The 14,179-nt window shown below is 58.5% G+C and overlaps 2 protein-coding genes across 2 annotated transcripts in view; both read right to left on the bottom strand.

Annotated features, from left to right (window-relative positions):
- LOC105602020 (zinc finger protein 28 homolog) overlaps nt 1-7,131 on the bottom strand; it is a 102,653-nt gene extending 95,522 nt beyond the window's left edge. Inside the window, 4 exon segments of the mRNA XM_042231296.2 lie at nt 1,488-1,583; nt 1,666-1,792; nt 6,406-6,497; nt 6,916-7,131. Coding sequence (XP_042087230.1) covers nt 1,488-1,583; nt 1,666-1,792; nt 6,406-6,497; nt 6,916-7,123 — 523 coding nt within the window. The 5' untranslated portion in view covers nt 7,124-7,131.
- Nucleotides 7,132-7,917: 786 nt separating this feature from the next.
- Nucleotides 7,918-13,506, bottom strand: ZNF835 (zinc finger protein 835). Its single transcript, XM_027978876.2, has 3 exons — nt 13,358-13,506; nt 12,153-12,247; nt 7,918-10,948 (listed from the first exon to the last, which is right to left on the bottom strand). The coding sequence occupies exons 1-3, from the start codon at nt 13,406-13,408 to the stop codon at nt 9,325-9,327; spliced, it is 1,770 nt and encodes a 589-aa protein (XP_027834677.2). The 5' UTR covers nt 13,409-13,506; the 3' UTR covers nt 7,918-9,324.
- Between the last annotated feature and the right edge of the window lie 673 nt (nt 13,507-14,179).

The raw sequence follows: 14,179 nt of genomic DNA on the forward strand, positions 1-14,179 counted from the left end.
CACACCTAGGTGTTGAGCGAGTGCTGCATGTTATATTTTTGGCAGGAGACTAGAGAAAGAGATCCAAGTGCAGGAGATGAGAGAGTTCACAGAGATTTAAATCGAAGATGAAATGTGGCCGGAACAAAGAGCGGGCAGAGGCCACAGAAGGAAATGCTTATTAAGTCTCTCTGTGAATCTTTCTCCATTCTATTTAGCAAAGGTTTCTTCGCTTGCTCCGCTTGTTTACATTACGTTTACAATGTAAACTTTAAAAAAGATGATGATGATGCTAACTAACCAATGTTCAGATCCTGGCTGTATGTGCCAGTCTTCAACATCAACTAGAGATTCTAGATGAGAAAGAGAGAAAGCATCAGCAGAAGGGGAAAAGGCCAGTTCTGTCTCAGGAAACCAGCTCAGAGAAAGCCACCGAGTTCGAAGATAAGAGGAAAACTTTCCCCCAAAACACCGTTCCAGTTCTCCTGGGTGTACAATGACCTTGGGAGTATGATGAACCATGGGAGTTGGTGCAGTTGATAACTGTTCTATGGATATAAACTTTCCTCCGAAGTATGGTTTGAACAAAGGGGTCTTACAAGATTCTCAACTCTTTAGGGACGATAGTCATTTCCTATTATGGGAGCCACCATGAGGAATCTGTACTTCTGAGTCCTTGTGATTAACCTGATGTCCCGGAAATAACGCTGTGACTGAAATCTCTGCACTCCCTGTGGTTTAAACACCAGCACAACACCTGCACGAACATCGGATCAGGATCAGAGTCCTCTCCTGAGAGCCAGTCGCCTGCCTGCATGGCTGGTCTGCACACAGACGTCCACCCGGATCCCAGACGGATCACGGCCCAGCCCAGATCGCCTCCAGACCTACCGACCTGTCCTCTCCTTTTCACCTTTCTCCTCGAGGCTCTATGCTCCAGCCTTGTTCCCCTGGCGTGAAACTGAGAATGAACCTTTTTCTCCCGCGAGTCCCTATTTACACTTGTCACACGTGAGACAGCCCTTTCTATTGCATTTCTGTGCAGAGACGTGTTGTCTCGCCCCCGGGAGGGTGACTTCTCTGAGGGCTCCCCCTCGGCTTCCCAGCCAGCACCTGCGGCCTCCCTCAAAGCTGACACAGGGCAAATCAGTCAGAGGAAGACCCTGAGTGCCAGTCATTTCATCAAAGGGAAATAAGACAGAACTACACCAGCATCAGCCTCGTGAAGAGCAGAGATGCCTGTGTAAGCCTGAGTGACGGAAGGTCAGAGGAGCTGGAGACAGATGAGGTCCAGAGAGCAGACCAGGGTGGTGTGTGGAGGGAGGGGAGCGCAGATGGAGAGAAGAGGCAGGGAAAAGGAAACGTACAAAGCCCAGGCCGCGATTCTTTGATTTTCCCTCGCGGGGGGGGGGGGGGGGGGGGGGCACTTCCGAAGTCTGGTGGTGGTCCCAGGCGTCTGAGGGCGCGGAGCTGTGGGTTCCTCCCCCCGCCCCGCCCCCAATGCTCACCTGCGCACTCGCCACCAGTCGACTTTCTCTTTACAGCCCAGGGTTCCTTCCTCTGTTCCAACGACGAGATCATCTCGGGCTTAGACAGGCAAAGCCCTAAATGAGTAAGACGGGGCGAGCGGTCACGCACAGGTCGGTCCTGGGGGCGGGCGGGGCGGGGCGGCCAGCTGGCCCTTACCCAGCGAGGCCAGGTTCCTGTAGTTCTCCAGCATCACGCTCCGGTGCAGGCTCCTCTGGGCCGAGTCCAGCCAGGCCCACTCCTCCCCGGAGAACTCCACCGCCACGTCGCCGAACGTCAGTGGGCTCTGGGGCGACACGACCGCGGGCGCGCTGGACCAGAGCTCACGGCCCCCCCAGGCCCCATACCCCAACTGTGGCTGGACTTCAGAGAGGAGACCCCGCTCTCGTAAGAGGAGGAAGCAACCAGGGGTGGTGGGCACAGAGGGAGACCTCGGGGGAAAGCACCTCTGCTGACCCCTCGGTCTCGGACTTCTGGCCCCCAGAACTGTGAAAAATCACTGTGTCGCTGAAGCTGCCCACCCTGCGGAGTTCTGTTGCGGCAGCCCTCGCAGACTAACAGAGGGGCTAAGAGTTACTTCCTCTCCATGTTGGCTAGATTTTATGTGTAGAGAGTAATGTCTGATAATGTGGAAGTCCAGTTAATGATTGGGCCTCATTCAGTCATAAACTTCAAAGAAGAGAGAGAGAGGGCCCCTACCCTTGGAGAAGTGGCAATTTCGTGCAGGTGACGGGGGTACACAAGTGAGACACAGGAGATCAATTCAAACAATGAACAAGGGAGGCTCAGTTGTCCCATGCACAACCGGTACCAGAGCCTTTTCTACTGTGAGGACAGTCAAGTGGTCTGGATCAACACAAGAATGGGGACACAGAGACATGCTCTGGGAAGAATCCCCAGTGTTTCCGACTTCCTGCAGGTAATAACAAGTCCTCTTTCCTCTCTGGGGGAAAAAAAGAGAAAAAGGAATGGGGAAATAAACCCACGTGACCCACGTCATGAGCATGGCACTCAGCATGTGAGGTGCTTCAGAAGCACTGTGGACGCTGACCAAGGCCCCGCCTTCCCACTTAAAGACTGACACCGTTTCACTGGGCGCAGAGAGCCCCGGGGAAGTTCGGTATCTGCTGAACAGCATACAGTCACATGTACCTTAGCTCGCACAGACTTTGAAGACGTCTTTAACCGAACTGTGTAGACGGGTCACAAGGGCTGGGAGTGTGTATTTATCCTCATATTCACTGAGTCGTACATGTTAAAAATGTGCAGCTACGCGTCAATCTTGCCTCAATAAAGTGGTTTAGAAACAAACTACTGAACAAAACATTTCAATGCAGATATTTTTGGGCAGATATTTTCAACTGCGTTCAAAGGCACAGGTGCTCAGACAGGGGCTACTTTTCTGCTTCTTTTCTGACCCAGTTCTAAAAGACGGGTTTTTGCAGATTCCCAGCTTCCATTCTAAGTCTTCCTGCTCCTTGGCTGGCAAGCCTCAGGCTTTATTTCCCCCAAAATTCAAACAGCTTTCAGATATTCCTTACCAAATGAAGCAAAACATATACAGCATACGTAGCATATCAACTGTATACAAATTACTGTATCTTTATACAGCACACGCTGTATACACTACAGACGCGTATACTACTGCACCTTTACAGTAACTTTCAAGCTGGAGCCAGAGGAAACGTTGCCTGTTTTTCTAGCATCTGTCACTACGTTGGTAAAACTGGAACTTGTGGGGCCCTGAAGGAGAAGAATACAAGTTCAAATATTTTCTTGCACTTGGCAGCTGGGTTTTTCTGGCTTCATGTTTTTCCTTGATGAGAAACGCCCCTTCCCCACCTCTCTAACCCCGTATTCCAGAGCGGCCCCATGTCAGAGTGAGTCCACATCCTTGGAAGCTGTTTTCCCAATTTCTACAGACAGCTCCTCGTACACTGAACTATCGACTTTGGTTACTTCTCTGAATGTTTCTGTCCCCCTACCCATCACATGCTGAGATCCCAACACCCCGTGTGATGGTATTATTTGGAGACAGGGACTGTGGGAAACCACCCACCAACGCCTGCCCATGAATGGGATGAGTGTCCTTCTACAAGAGGCCCCAGAGAGCTCCCCAGCCCCTTCCTCCGTGTGAGGACACAGTGAGAATGTGCAGGTCCTGTCCTCATTTCTCTTGAGATGTGTAGATTTTCAAAGCGGTGTCACAGAGTCCCACCTGTGACTGAGGAAAGACACAGCTATAGAATCTGTGCCTCATAGAAGAATGTGACCTGGTGCCTTAGCACTGTCATAATAAAGATGAGATGGGCTTCAAAAACAAAGAAATAAAAACTACAGAGCAAGCTTATCCTCACAGAAAAATACTGTGCTAACATTTTACAGGGAAAGATGAATAGAAAATAATACAGGAAAAAATACAGTAAACAGGGTTTTGTTGTTGTTGCTGTTGTTGTTCAATTCAATTCAGGTAATTTTTCAAGTGCACAAATGAAAAGCTTGTAATAAATTATTTTGGTGACATTTACTTTTTTTTTTTAGTAAAAAAGTAAAAACTAGAATTCTAGCTTTTGAGTCCATACTGCTCTTTCACCCACATATAATTTTTAAAGTATTTTGCTTTCATGTAGGTTTGGTGAACTTAATCCACAAGGTAAGAAAACTTCTGGGAACATGCTCACGGGAAAAAATCGGAGACACCGCACATTCTCAGCATGACCGTTGTGACGCTGTATTAAATAGTGAAACTCTGGCTCCCAAGAGCACTTCAGTCAGACTCCGTTCACATATTCACCCGCCATGTGTTTGCTGCATCAGGCACTGGGGCAAAGCCACCGAAAACTCCTGCCTGTGTCAAATGTACTTTGTGGTAAGAGGATCAGGCAAGAGAAAAGCACGTAAATTAAGTATATGGAATGCTGAAAAGTGCTAAGAGTCTTTAACAAGTAAAGCAGGGAAGAGGGATGTGAGGAATTCGGGTGGGAGGCTCTGAAGTTGTAGATAGCGCAGGGAAAGGAGAAGGCAACTTTTGGAAGGCAAAGTGCGTGACGGGGGCGTGCGGTCCACGTCAGAGGTGGGGCCGGGTGGCGGGGAGCCCTTCAGCCCCGAGAAGGGGAAGCCACACGAGCGTCTGAGCAGACCTCGGCCGCAGAAACTTCTCTGGCTGCGGCGCTGGGCAGGGACCACGGGGGCACGAGCGGAGGCGGCCAGCGGTAAGATAATGAGGACCGAGGCGGCGGTGCGGAGGCGGTGACAGCTGTCAGCTTGTGGGCACACCGTGGAAACAGCGCTGACAGGATCTGCCAATGGGCCAAATACGGGAGGTGAGGCCAGCAGCGGAGACAAGGACTGACGCCAGCTTTGGCCTGAGGAACTGGGGTAGGAAACTGCCGCAGCCGGGCAGAGACAAGATGCGGGCAGGGGCTGGTTCACGGGAGGACCCCAGGCGCCTGGGGCTGGATGCGTCCGCTGTGAGCTCCCTACTGGACACGCGGCTGGACACCGAGGCCTGGGGCGCAGAGAGAGGACTGGGCCGGAAAGGTGGACCTGGAGAAGCTGGCGTGTGGCTGGTCCATACAGGCGAAAACAGGGGAAGGCGGGCAGACAGACAAGAACAGAGAGCCTAGTACAGGGCCCGGAGGCCCAGCGACAGCTGCAGCTCAGGATGATGAAGAGCTGCGGCAGCGGAGTCAGGAAGGGGGGCGCGCCCCGTGAGCTCTTTCAGGGGTGGCCGCTACCCGTTTCTGTCAATCAGGTTTCACTGGAACAATGCCCCGCCCAATCACTTAGGTATGCTCCCTGACTGCTTCTAGAAGGCAGAGGGGAGCAGCTGCAGCAGAGACCTCACAGCCTGCAGAGCCCCAAATATTTACTACCTGGCCCTTCACAGTGACAGCCTGCCAACCCTGAACGACCTCAGGTGCCAGCAACAGTCAAGAAAGACCAAGACCCGAGGGCTGCCTTTGGCAACGTGGATGGAGCCCAGTGGGCGACTGACCCTGGCTCACACATGGATGAGCTGGTGAGGACACGCAGGACACACAGCGGACAGAGACAATTTATCAACATTCTGAGAAGCAACACAACCAAGTGGGGAAAAGGCGGCCTTACACACTGCACCAGGGCTGCCCTTCCCTCCTCTGTCTGCCAAACCTCTCCTCTTCCTGCAAAACAGGAGGCCTGGGACTTCCCTGGTGATCCAGTGCTTAAGAATCGGCCTAGCAGTGCAGGAGACGCAGGTTCGATCCCTGGTCGGGGAACAAAGATCCCACATGCCGCAGGGCAGCTAAGCAACTGGAGAGCCGCGTGCCACCAGGAGAAGCTCTTGCAGTGTAACCACACAAAGTCCATACGCTGCAATGAAGACCCAAGCACAGCCAAAGAAAAATACTGAATGGGGCTCAGAGATCACCTCCCTACCCTTCCCCGACAGGTGCCGAGATGCCGAGAGTTCCTCCAGCCCACTCTCACCATGCTAGAACTCACATTCAGAACCTTGTATGCTTCCACGACTTTCCACTAACAGGCTGTGAGCTCCCAGAGGGCAGGGGCCAGGGCTCAGCCATCTGTCTCTCCAGGGGCTGGCTCAAAGACAACATCAGACAAACCAGGTTCAACACAAGGGGCTGTCCTGTCTGTGCTGAGCAGCACCTTTCTGCTCTAGGGAAGGGCTGACTCAGTCCTTCAGTGACGGACAAACAGAGGAAGACATGGAGAGGAAGCAGGGGGGGAGGCCCTGGGCTGCCCCTGTAGCCCACCACTCACCAGAATGTGGGCAAATGGGAACCAGCTCCCCCGACAGGTCTCTTACACTGAAAACTTCTAAAAGAAAATAAGCGTCATTAAGCCCTGAAAGGCAAGCTTGCCTTTCAGAGAGGAGAAGAGGGAACGCCCCCTCACCTGGGACGTGGCTTGCCGTTCAATTCCTGTCCCGGCCGCCTCCTGCTGGGGCCTCCTCTCCCGGAGGGCGGCCGTGTCCCTGGAAGGCAGAGCTGGGGGAAGAGAAAGCAGCAGCTAGAGGCCAGGTCTCCATCTGGCTCCCTTCCTGCCGCGTCTTAAACAACGGCCACAAATACGAAACGGATTCAACAGGTGGAGAATCAAACGCTCCAGGATGAGCGGCCAGGGGCCAATTTTGAAGGGGCAGCCGGAATAAGGTCACTAGCCTCGAGGGGCAACCACGGTGCGGAGGCGGGTTTCTGGGAGCACCGAACAGAGGGGTGCCCGGCGAGGGCGACCCCGACCGACGCTCTCAGGCTGTTTCCAAGCTTTGGCTGCCCGTCCCCTCACCCCCCTCAGCCCAGGGACGCCATTCACCAGCACCCGGGCCCCAGGAAGGCTTCTGCCCCAGACCCCACGCTCCCCTCACCCTGACAGGATGGGTTCGTCCCGTCCGCTCGCCACCCCCACCTCTGTCCTCAGGTCCCGCGGTCGCCGCTCCTCGCCGGCCCTTAGACGTGGGGCCACTCCTTGAGCGCGGCCTTCCCCGGGCCGGGCGGGCGAAGGCGACCGGGGTCCCCGCGCTCCGGCCTCGGCCCGTCCTGGCCTTGGTGCGGGGGGCGCCTCGCCGCGGCGGCGACCCCAGCCCGCGGGGCGCCGCGCTCACCGCCCCCCGCATGTCGGCGCCGAGCGCGCCCGGCCGCCGGCCCGCCCCGCCCCGCCCCGCGCGCCGCCGGCAGCCGAGCCCACCGCCCCGCCGGGCCCGCTGGGAGCCGGGCCGCGCGCCGCCGCCGGAAGGGGCGTGTCCACCGCCGCGGCGCCCTCTGGGAAACGGAGTCCCGGCCGGCGGCGCGGAGGCGCCAAGGGTCGCTCGGGCAGCGGCGAGGCCAGGGCCCGGCAGCCCCGCCCCAGGTCAGCCGCTCCCGGCCCTTCCGGCCCGCGGCGGCCCCCACAAGCATCGGGGCTGGCGGGGTACAGGCTGCCTCCAAGACAGAAGCGTACCCCAAGGGCTTCTGGGAGTCGTGCCGGCCTCGGAGCGCGCAGGCGCAGTTGCAGAGGGGTGGAGCCTGCGGCGAGGGGCGGGGCCGCGGGGATCGGAAAATGATACGGTGGGCAGGACAGGCGGCGCGGTCCTTGCGGGGTGCCACCCATCAGAACTGGGGGACGCGCAAACAGACGGGCAGTACTGGGCCCGGGCAGGGTCGAGACATGATTGTGATGGGGTGTCCGGTCTGCATTCCCCCTTGACCTCAGGCGGGTCCCCTCTCCTGTTACAAGGAGTCTCCCTCATCTGTCAGCCCCCTCCTCCAAATGCCAGGCCTCAGCGGCCGGCGGGTCCAAGCAGTCTTTCCCCAAACTTCTCTCTGGGTTGGCTCCTTTCTTTCATTCGCTTGCCATCCCCCGGGAGTGATATGCCCAGCCTTGTAAATACCACCAATTCCCTGTCAATGAAAATAATAGATGAATACTGTATAATAAAAATAGAAAAGAGTTTTATTTGAGTCAAACTGAGCACTACAGCCCAGAAGACAGCCTCCCAGATCATTCTGAGAAATTGCTCCAGAGAAGCATCGTTTTCAACAGTTTTACGTATTGTAGGAACAAAACGTTAAACAGGTCAGGGATAGGTTTCTTCAAGTTTTCAAAACAAACGGACCGCCATGCATACACGATGCCTCGGCAGTTGGCCTTGGCACCTGGGAAGGAAGTATTATGGACGGAGTACCAGCACTGGCATCCCAGGAAGGGAAGCAGCACAAGCATCACTTCTGGTCCATGTGCCCTTTTCTAATTAAAGCAGATGTACAATGCGTGTTTGATAGGCCACAAACAAGCTATTTTAGTTCAGTTCAGTCACTCAGTCATGTCAGACTCTTTGCGAACCCACGTGCACCAGGCCAGACTTCCCTGTCCATCACCAACTCCCAGCGCTTGCTCAAACTCACGTCCATTGAGTCAGTGATGCCATCCAGCCATCTCATCCCCTTTTTCTCCAGCCTTCAATCTTTCCCAGCATCAGGGTCTTTTCCAATGACTCAGTTCTTCACATCAGGTGGCCAAATTATTGGAGGATTTTAGTTAGCGTAAAATTAAAATTAACTCACGTATAAGGCAGAATGACTTCCCCATATCTTTTAAAATCCTGTCCATAACATTTATCATTATCTGAGTTAGCTGACCTTTTTATGGGCTTCCCTGGTGGCTCAGTTGTAAAGCATCCGCCTGCAATGCAGGAGTTGGGGGTTTGATCCCTGGGTCGTCGGGAAGATCCCCTGGAGGAGGAAATGGCAACCCACTCCAGTATTCTTGCCTGAAAACTCCCATGGACAGTGGATCCTCGCAGGCTCCATGGGATCGCAAAGAGTCGGACACGACGGAGTGACCCCCTCCCCCAACACACACACACAATTCTCTCTCTGATTTTGAACCAGGGAGACTGGCAGATGTGGGCTTGATCCTGGCACTGTGATGTCAGCCTCGAGTGAGGAGGGAACCTCACGGAGCCTCTCAGAGCCTCGGTTTCCGCAAGTGCATCACCAGGGTGGTGGTGTGTCTCCTGGCCAGCACCAAGGGCCTGAGCACGAGGTAGCGAAGGTTCAGTGAGCCCCCACCTATAGGAGGTCCCCGTAGACCTCAGCCTTCGTGCTTGGGCTGGTCCACCAAGGTTATGTGTTGTACCATGTACACAGGATGAGGATCACATGGTTAGACAGCATCACCGACTCAGTGGACTTGAGTTTGTGACCTCCGGGAGATACTGAAGGACAGGGAAGCCTGGCATGCTGCAGTCCACGGGGTCGCCCAGAGGTGGGCGAGACTGAGAGGCTGAACAGCAGCCACCACCAGCACCGAAGTGTCTGCAGGCTCCCCGCTGTCACGTCAGCAGGGTCCTCCTCCCGCCGGGAGCTCGGGTGTGGAGGCAGCGGCGGCCGCGGGGCCGAGCGGTGCCCCCGCCTTCTTGCCCGCGGCATGCGTCTTCTGGTGCCGGATGAGCGCGGAGGAGAAGCTGAAGGCCTTGCCGCAGCCGCCGCACTCGTAGGGCTTCTCGCCGGTGTGCACGATGTGGTGCTGGACCAGATAGGCGCGGTTGCTGAAGGCCTTGCCGCACTCGGGGCAGGCGTAGGGCCGCTCGCCCGTGTGCGTCCGCCGGTGCAGCGTCAGCGACGAGCCGTGGCTGAAGGCGCGGCCGCAGTCGCCGCAGCGGAAGGGCTTCTCGCCCGTGTGCACCTTCTGGTGCTCGAGCAGGGAGGACGCGTGGCCGAAGGCGGCGCCGCACTCCGGGCACTTGTAGGGCCGCGCGCCCGTGTGCGCCAGGCGGTGCTGCACCAGCTGCGAGCGGTTGCTGAAGGCGCGGCCGCAGGCCCCGCACGCGTAGGGCCGCTCGCCGGTGTGCGTGCGCCGGTGGCGGCTCAGGTGCGACACCTGCGTGAAGGCCTTGCCGCACTGCGCGCAGGCGAAGGGCTTCTCGCCCGTGTGGATGCGCCGGTGCTCGGTGAGCGAGGCGCTCTGGCTGAAGCGCGCGCCGCACTCGGCGCAGGCGAAGGGCTTCTCGCCCGTGTGCACGCCGCGGTGCTGCGCCAGGTGCGCGGCCTGCGTGAAGGCCTTGGCGCACTGGCCGCACGTGTAGGGCCGCTGGGCCGTGTGCGTGCGCTGGTGGCGGAGCAGCGCCGAGGAGAAGCGGAAGGCCTTGTCGCAGCGCGCGCAGGCGAAGGGCTTCTCGCCCGTGTGGATGCGCTGGTGCTCCCGCAGCGACGAGCGGCTGCGGAAGGCCTTGGCGCACTGGCCGCAGGCGAAGGGCCGCTCGCCCGTGTGCACGCGCCGGTGCTGCGCCAGGTGCGTGGGGCGCGCGAAGGCCTTGCCGCAGTCGGCGCAGCGGTGGGGCCGCTCGCCCGTGTGCACGCGCCCGTGCGCCGCCAGATAGGAGCCCTGGCTGAAGGCCTTGCCGCACTCGGCACAGGCGTAGGGCCGCTCGCCCGTGTGCACACGCCGGTGCTGCGCCAGGTGCGCACTCTGGCTGAAGGCGCGGCCACAGTCCGCACAGGGGAAAGGCTTCTCGCCGGTGTGCGTCCTCTGGTGCAGCGTGAAGGCCGAGCAGTAGCGGAAGGCCTTGCCGCAGTCCCCACACTTCCACGGCTTGCTGGGGCCACCGCCCCCTCGCTCCGCCACCTCCTCCGGCTCCGGCTCCGTGCTGGCGGCTGCCTTCTTCAGGGTCCTGCGCTTTCTTGGAGCGCCGCGCCTCCGGGGCCGGTGGTCGGCCTGGGGAGTCGGGGGGCTGCAGCGGGTCTCGGGGGTTCCGGCGGCGAGCTCACCCTGCTCGGGCACCCCGTCCCCAGTGGGGTCTTCCTTGCGGGCCTCCTGCTTCAAACAGGCTTCTGCCTTCTCTGGCCCGGCCTTGGACCCGCCCTCGGGTTTGGGGGTTTCTCCCAACTTGGAGCTCTGGGGAGCGGCGCCCTCCAGGAGTGCTTCCATCCCGGCTTGCCGAGCTGCTGCCTCGATTTCACACCTTTGTTATGGGAAAAGTAGGGGAGGAGAAGCGGGAGAGAGAAGGAAGGAAGGAAAGGAAACAACGGAGAACCAAACTGGTCTGTCTCGGGCTGGGAAAGGGTCTGCGCGGGGGCTGTCTACCGGCCGCCTGGGTCAGACCGGTGTCCTGGGGCCACCTTGTGCGTCTGTTCAACAGGACATTGAACAGGATCCCTGGACACAACTCTCCGAAGCCAGGAGCACCCCCATACCCGCCAGGTGCGGCAACCAAGTCTCTAAACCCTGCTGCTAGGGATTCAACTGCGTCCACGCAAAATGTATACCTAAGCCCTCACTCGTGTGTGCAAACGTGCTCACGCGTGTACAGCGATCAGTATCTGCCACTGGGGGCAGCCCCCTGCGGGGGAGCGGGTGAGTGGGGGGCCATGCTGGAGGTGATGGCATCACCCCCTGAACACACCCTTCCCTGAAAGGCCGTGGATCCAGACAGTCGTGTGTCTGCCCCCTGGGCCTGAGCCTCCCTGGAAACTGTCTTCCATGAAACTGGTCCCTGGTGCCAAAAAGGCTGGGGCCTGCTGCTTTAAGCTCTTGCCACGTATTAGCTCTTTATTCCACAGTGAGGCTGCTGGAAGTGGCGATGCCAGGGCTCCAGAGCTTTTCCCCCTTCCTCTCCCCCCTCCACTTAAAGTCACCAATGGCTCCATGAAAGCCTCACTCCTCTCCATGGCCGCACAGCAGCTGCCCAACTTCAGCCTCTACCCCACCCTCCCCTGCTCTGAGCTTGCCCTTCTCCAGCCAAAGGCCTCCTCCTTGTTCCACAAACGACTCCGGGCATGCTCCTGCCACAGGGCCTTTTCACTGGCCGTTCCAGCTGCCTGGAAGGCTCTTCCCCCAGTGCAGGCCTCACTGAGGAAGTGACGGCGTGAGCATTCTGGGCTGTGAGCACCGCCAAGTACAAAGGGTCTACGGTGGGACCACAACCAGGATGTCAGAGGACAAGTAAAGGGGCTGAGCGCGGGGCGAGGGCAGAAGCGTGACCCGGGCAGAGAGCAGGGAGACTCGGTACAATGCGGTGAGGGCAGGTGACGCAGGGTCTTCGTGCAGGGTGAGAGCTCTGCCGCGGGACCCAGGCTGGGCCAGTCCCAGTGTGGGGTCACCCCTCTGGCAGCCCCCAGGCTTGAGCAGGGCCTGGCTGGGTCCCCAGAGCAGGTAGTGGTACCCACCTCGTGGGTTTGGGAGCACTGGGTCCCGTCCACGTCTCTTGGGCTGTGGCGCATGTCCCAGCTGCACGCGCCTCCCGCGTGGGTCCAGCTGATGTCTGTGCAAGAAAGCAGCAGGGACGTGAAGGCAGATGCCTGGGCAGACACCGGTCACAGGGTGTCCCCGCCGTGTGCGTGTGGGGACGGTAGGTGGAGTCAGGGCGGGGTGGACCTGGGCCGGGCAGGTACACAAACAGGCAAAAGGGGAGACACAGACACGCTCAGAGGCAGTCACATCACCCACAGACACACACAGGGGTGGCACGTGACCGTACTGGGGGAGGGAGGTGGTTAACAGCATCCCTCCCTGGGCACTCGGAAGCCCTTACACTCCCATATGCTGTGGGTGACAAGAAGGCTGGCCATCTCACACACGTGCACAACTCCAAGTGCACCTGCGGTCACGCCTGCCCACGCACACACACGGCTACACACACGGTAAGTCACACGTGGCAGCTGCCCAACCGCCCACAGTGGCACACCCATCACATGCAGTCACGTGGTGGGCAGAGCTTCACACAGGCCGAGTCACAGGCGTGCAAGGTCTCCCCCACGGGCACACACACACAACTCCACGCTCCTGAGGTCTCTCATAAACACCCCAGGCACGGCCCTCCACACGCAGGCACGCTCGGGCACACACAGACCATCTGGCTCCAGGCTGGCAGACGCACCTGCGGAGCCTTCCCACACAGGTGCAGACCCAGAACTGTGGAATTATATACCTCACACCTACCCAGGAGAACACATTCCACACATGCTCCAAGTCACACAAAGACAGACGTCCCCACGTGCTCGAATTTTCGGGCAAAGGCCCCGAGGGTCAGGCACGTGCCAACCGACGGTGACCCTTGGGGACGGACTCACGAAGTCACGCGCACAGGTGCACGGGCACAAAGTTCTGGTGTGACAGGCGCTCACACGCACGGTGACACCTGCAGAACACGTCTGCACCGAGACAAGCTGCCCCGAGTGGCACGCGGGGCGGGGGAGGACGTACCGGGGACACACAGACAGAGGGGCACGCGCACGACGGGCACGCGCACGACACCCGCGCGTGCGCACACCGCACCCCGGCGCCCTCGCCTCGGGACCAGCTTCGAAGGCCTCGGCGGCTCCCGCCAAGCGTGGCGGGTTCGAGTCAGTTTCTCCACCGTCTCTGGCCCTACCTGGTCCCCGCGGACCCCGTGCGGCCCCTCGTCCCGCGGTGGCGCGGACATGCAGGCCTCACGAAGCAAGGCAGCAGCCTCCACAGTCGGGCCCAAGCGCCGGGCCGACCCGCTGTGTGCACGCGCGCCGGGAGACCTGCGGCCCGTTTGGGGCTCCCAAGAACTACAACTCCCAGAAGGCGCCGCTCTGCGCCCACACAGCGACTGAGGCCCCCCGTGCCGGCGTCACCGAAACTACAACTCCCAGAAGGCCCAGCGTCTGCACGCTGTGGAAAGAAGACGCTCAGCCAGCCTCTCCGGGAGCCCGAGGAGGGCGGGGCCGGGGGCGGAGTCCGCAGAGCCTCAAAAGACTGAGGATCAGAGAGGCTAAGTCAGTCACCCCAGGTCACACAGCACTGTGGTTTGCATGCCACAGTTCACCATTAAGCAGTGGAAGTCATTTGTCTCAGACGATTGCTGTAGTTCCAGCTGAGACCAGAGAAAGTGGAAAACTCGCTGACGTTGGCGGATGATTATAGCGGAGGACTTGAAATAGGAGCCATTATTGGCCTGCCGTTACCGTGAAGTGCTTCTCCATAGAATTAGACTTCCTGAATTATTCTCTTCATAGGGTGAGCCTTCGTAAATCATTCACTTGGCTATTAGAGAAATGGGCACAAGCTCAATTTTAGATAGTTGGGAAGGCAGAGAAACGTGTGAACGTACAATCATGTATGACACGATAAATGTATGTCACCGGAATCGCAAAGCCCTGTGAGGCACCATATTACTTTCTGTTCTCCCAAGGCTGCCTGTTAAACCGTTTAACACCTGCTTGTATTA

The sequence above is a fragment of the Ovis aries genome, chromosome 14 (assembly GCF_016772045.2).
Source record: "Ovis aries strain OAR_USU_Benz2616 breed Rambouillet chromosome 14, ARS-UI_Ramb_v3.0, whole genome shotgun sequence".
Classification (NCBI taxonomy): Eukaryota; Metazoa; Chordata; class Mammalia; order Artiodactyla; family Bovidae; genus Ovis; species Ovis aries.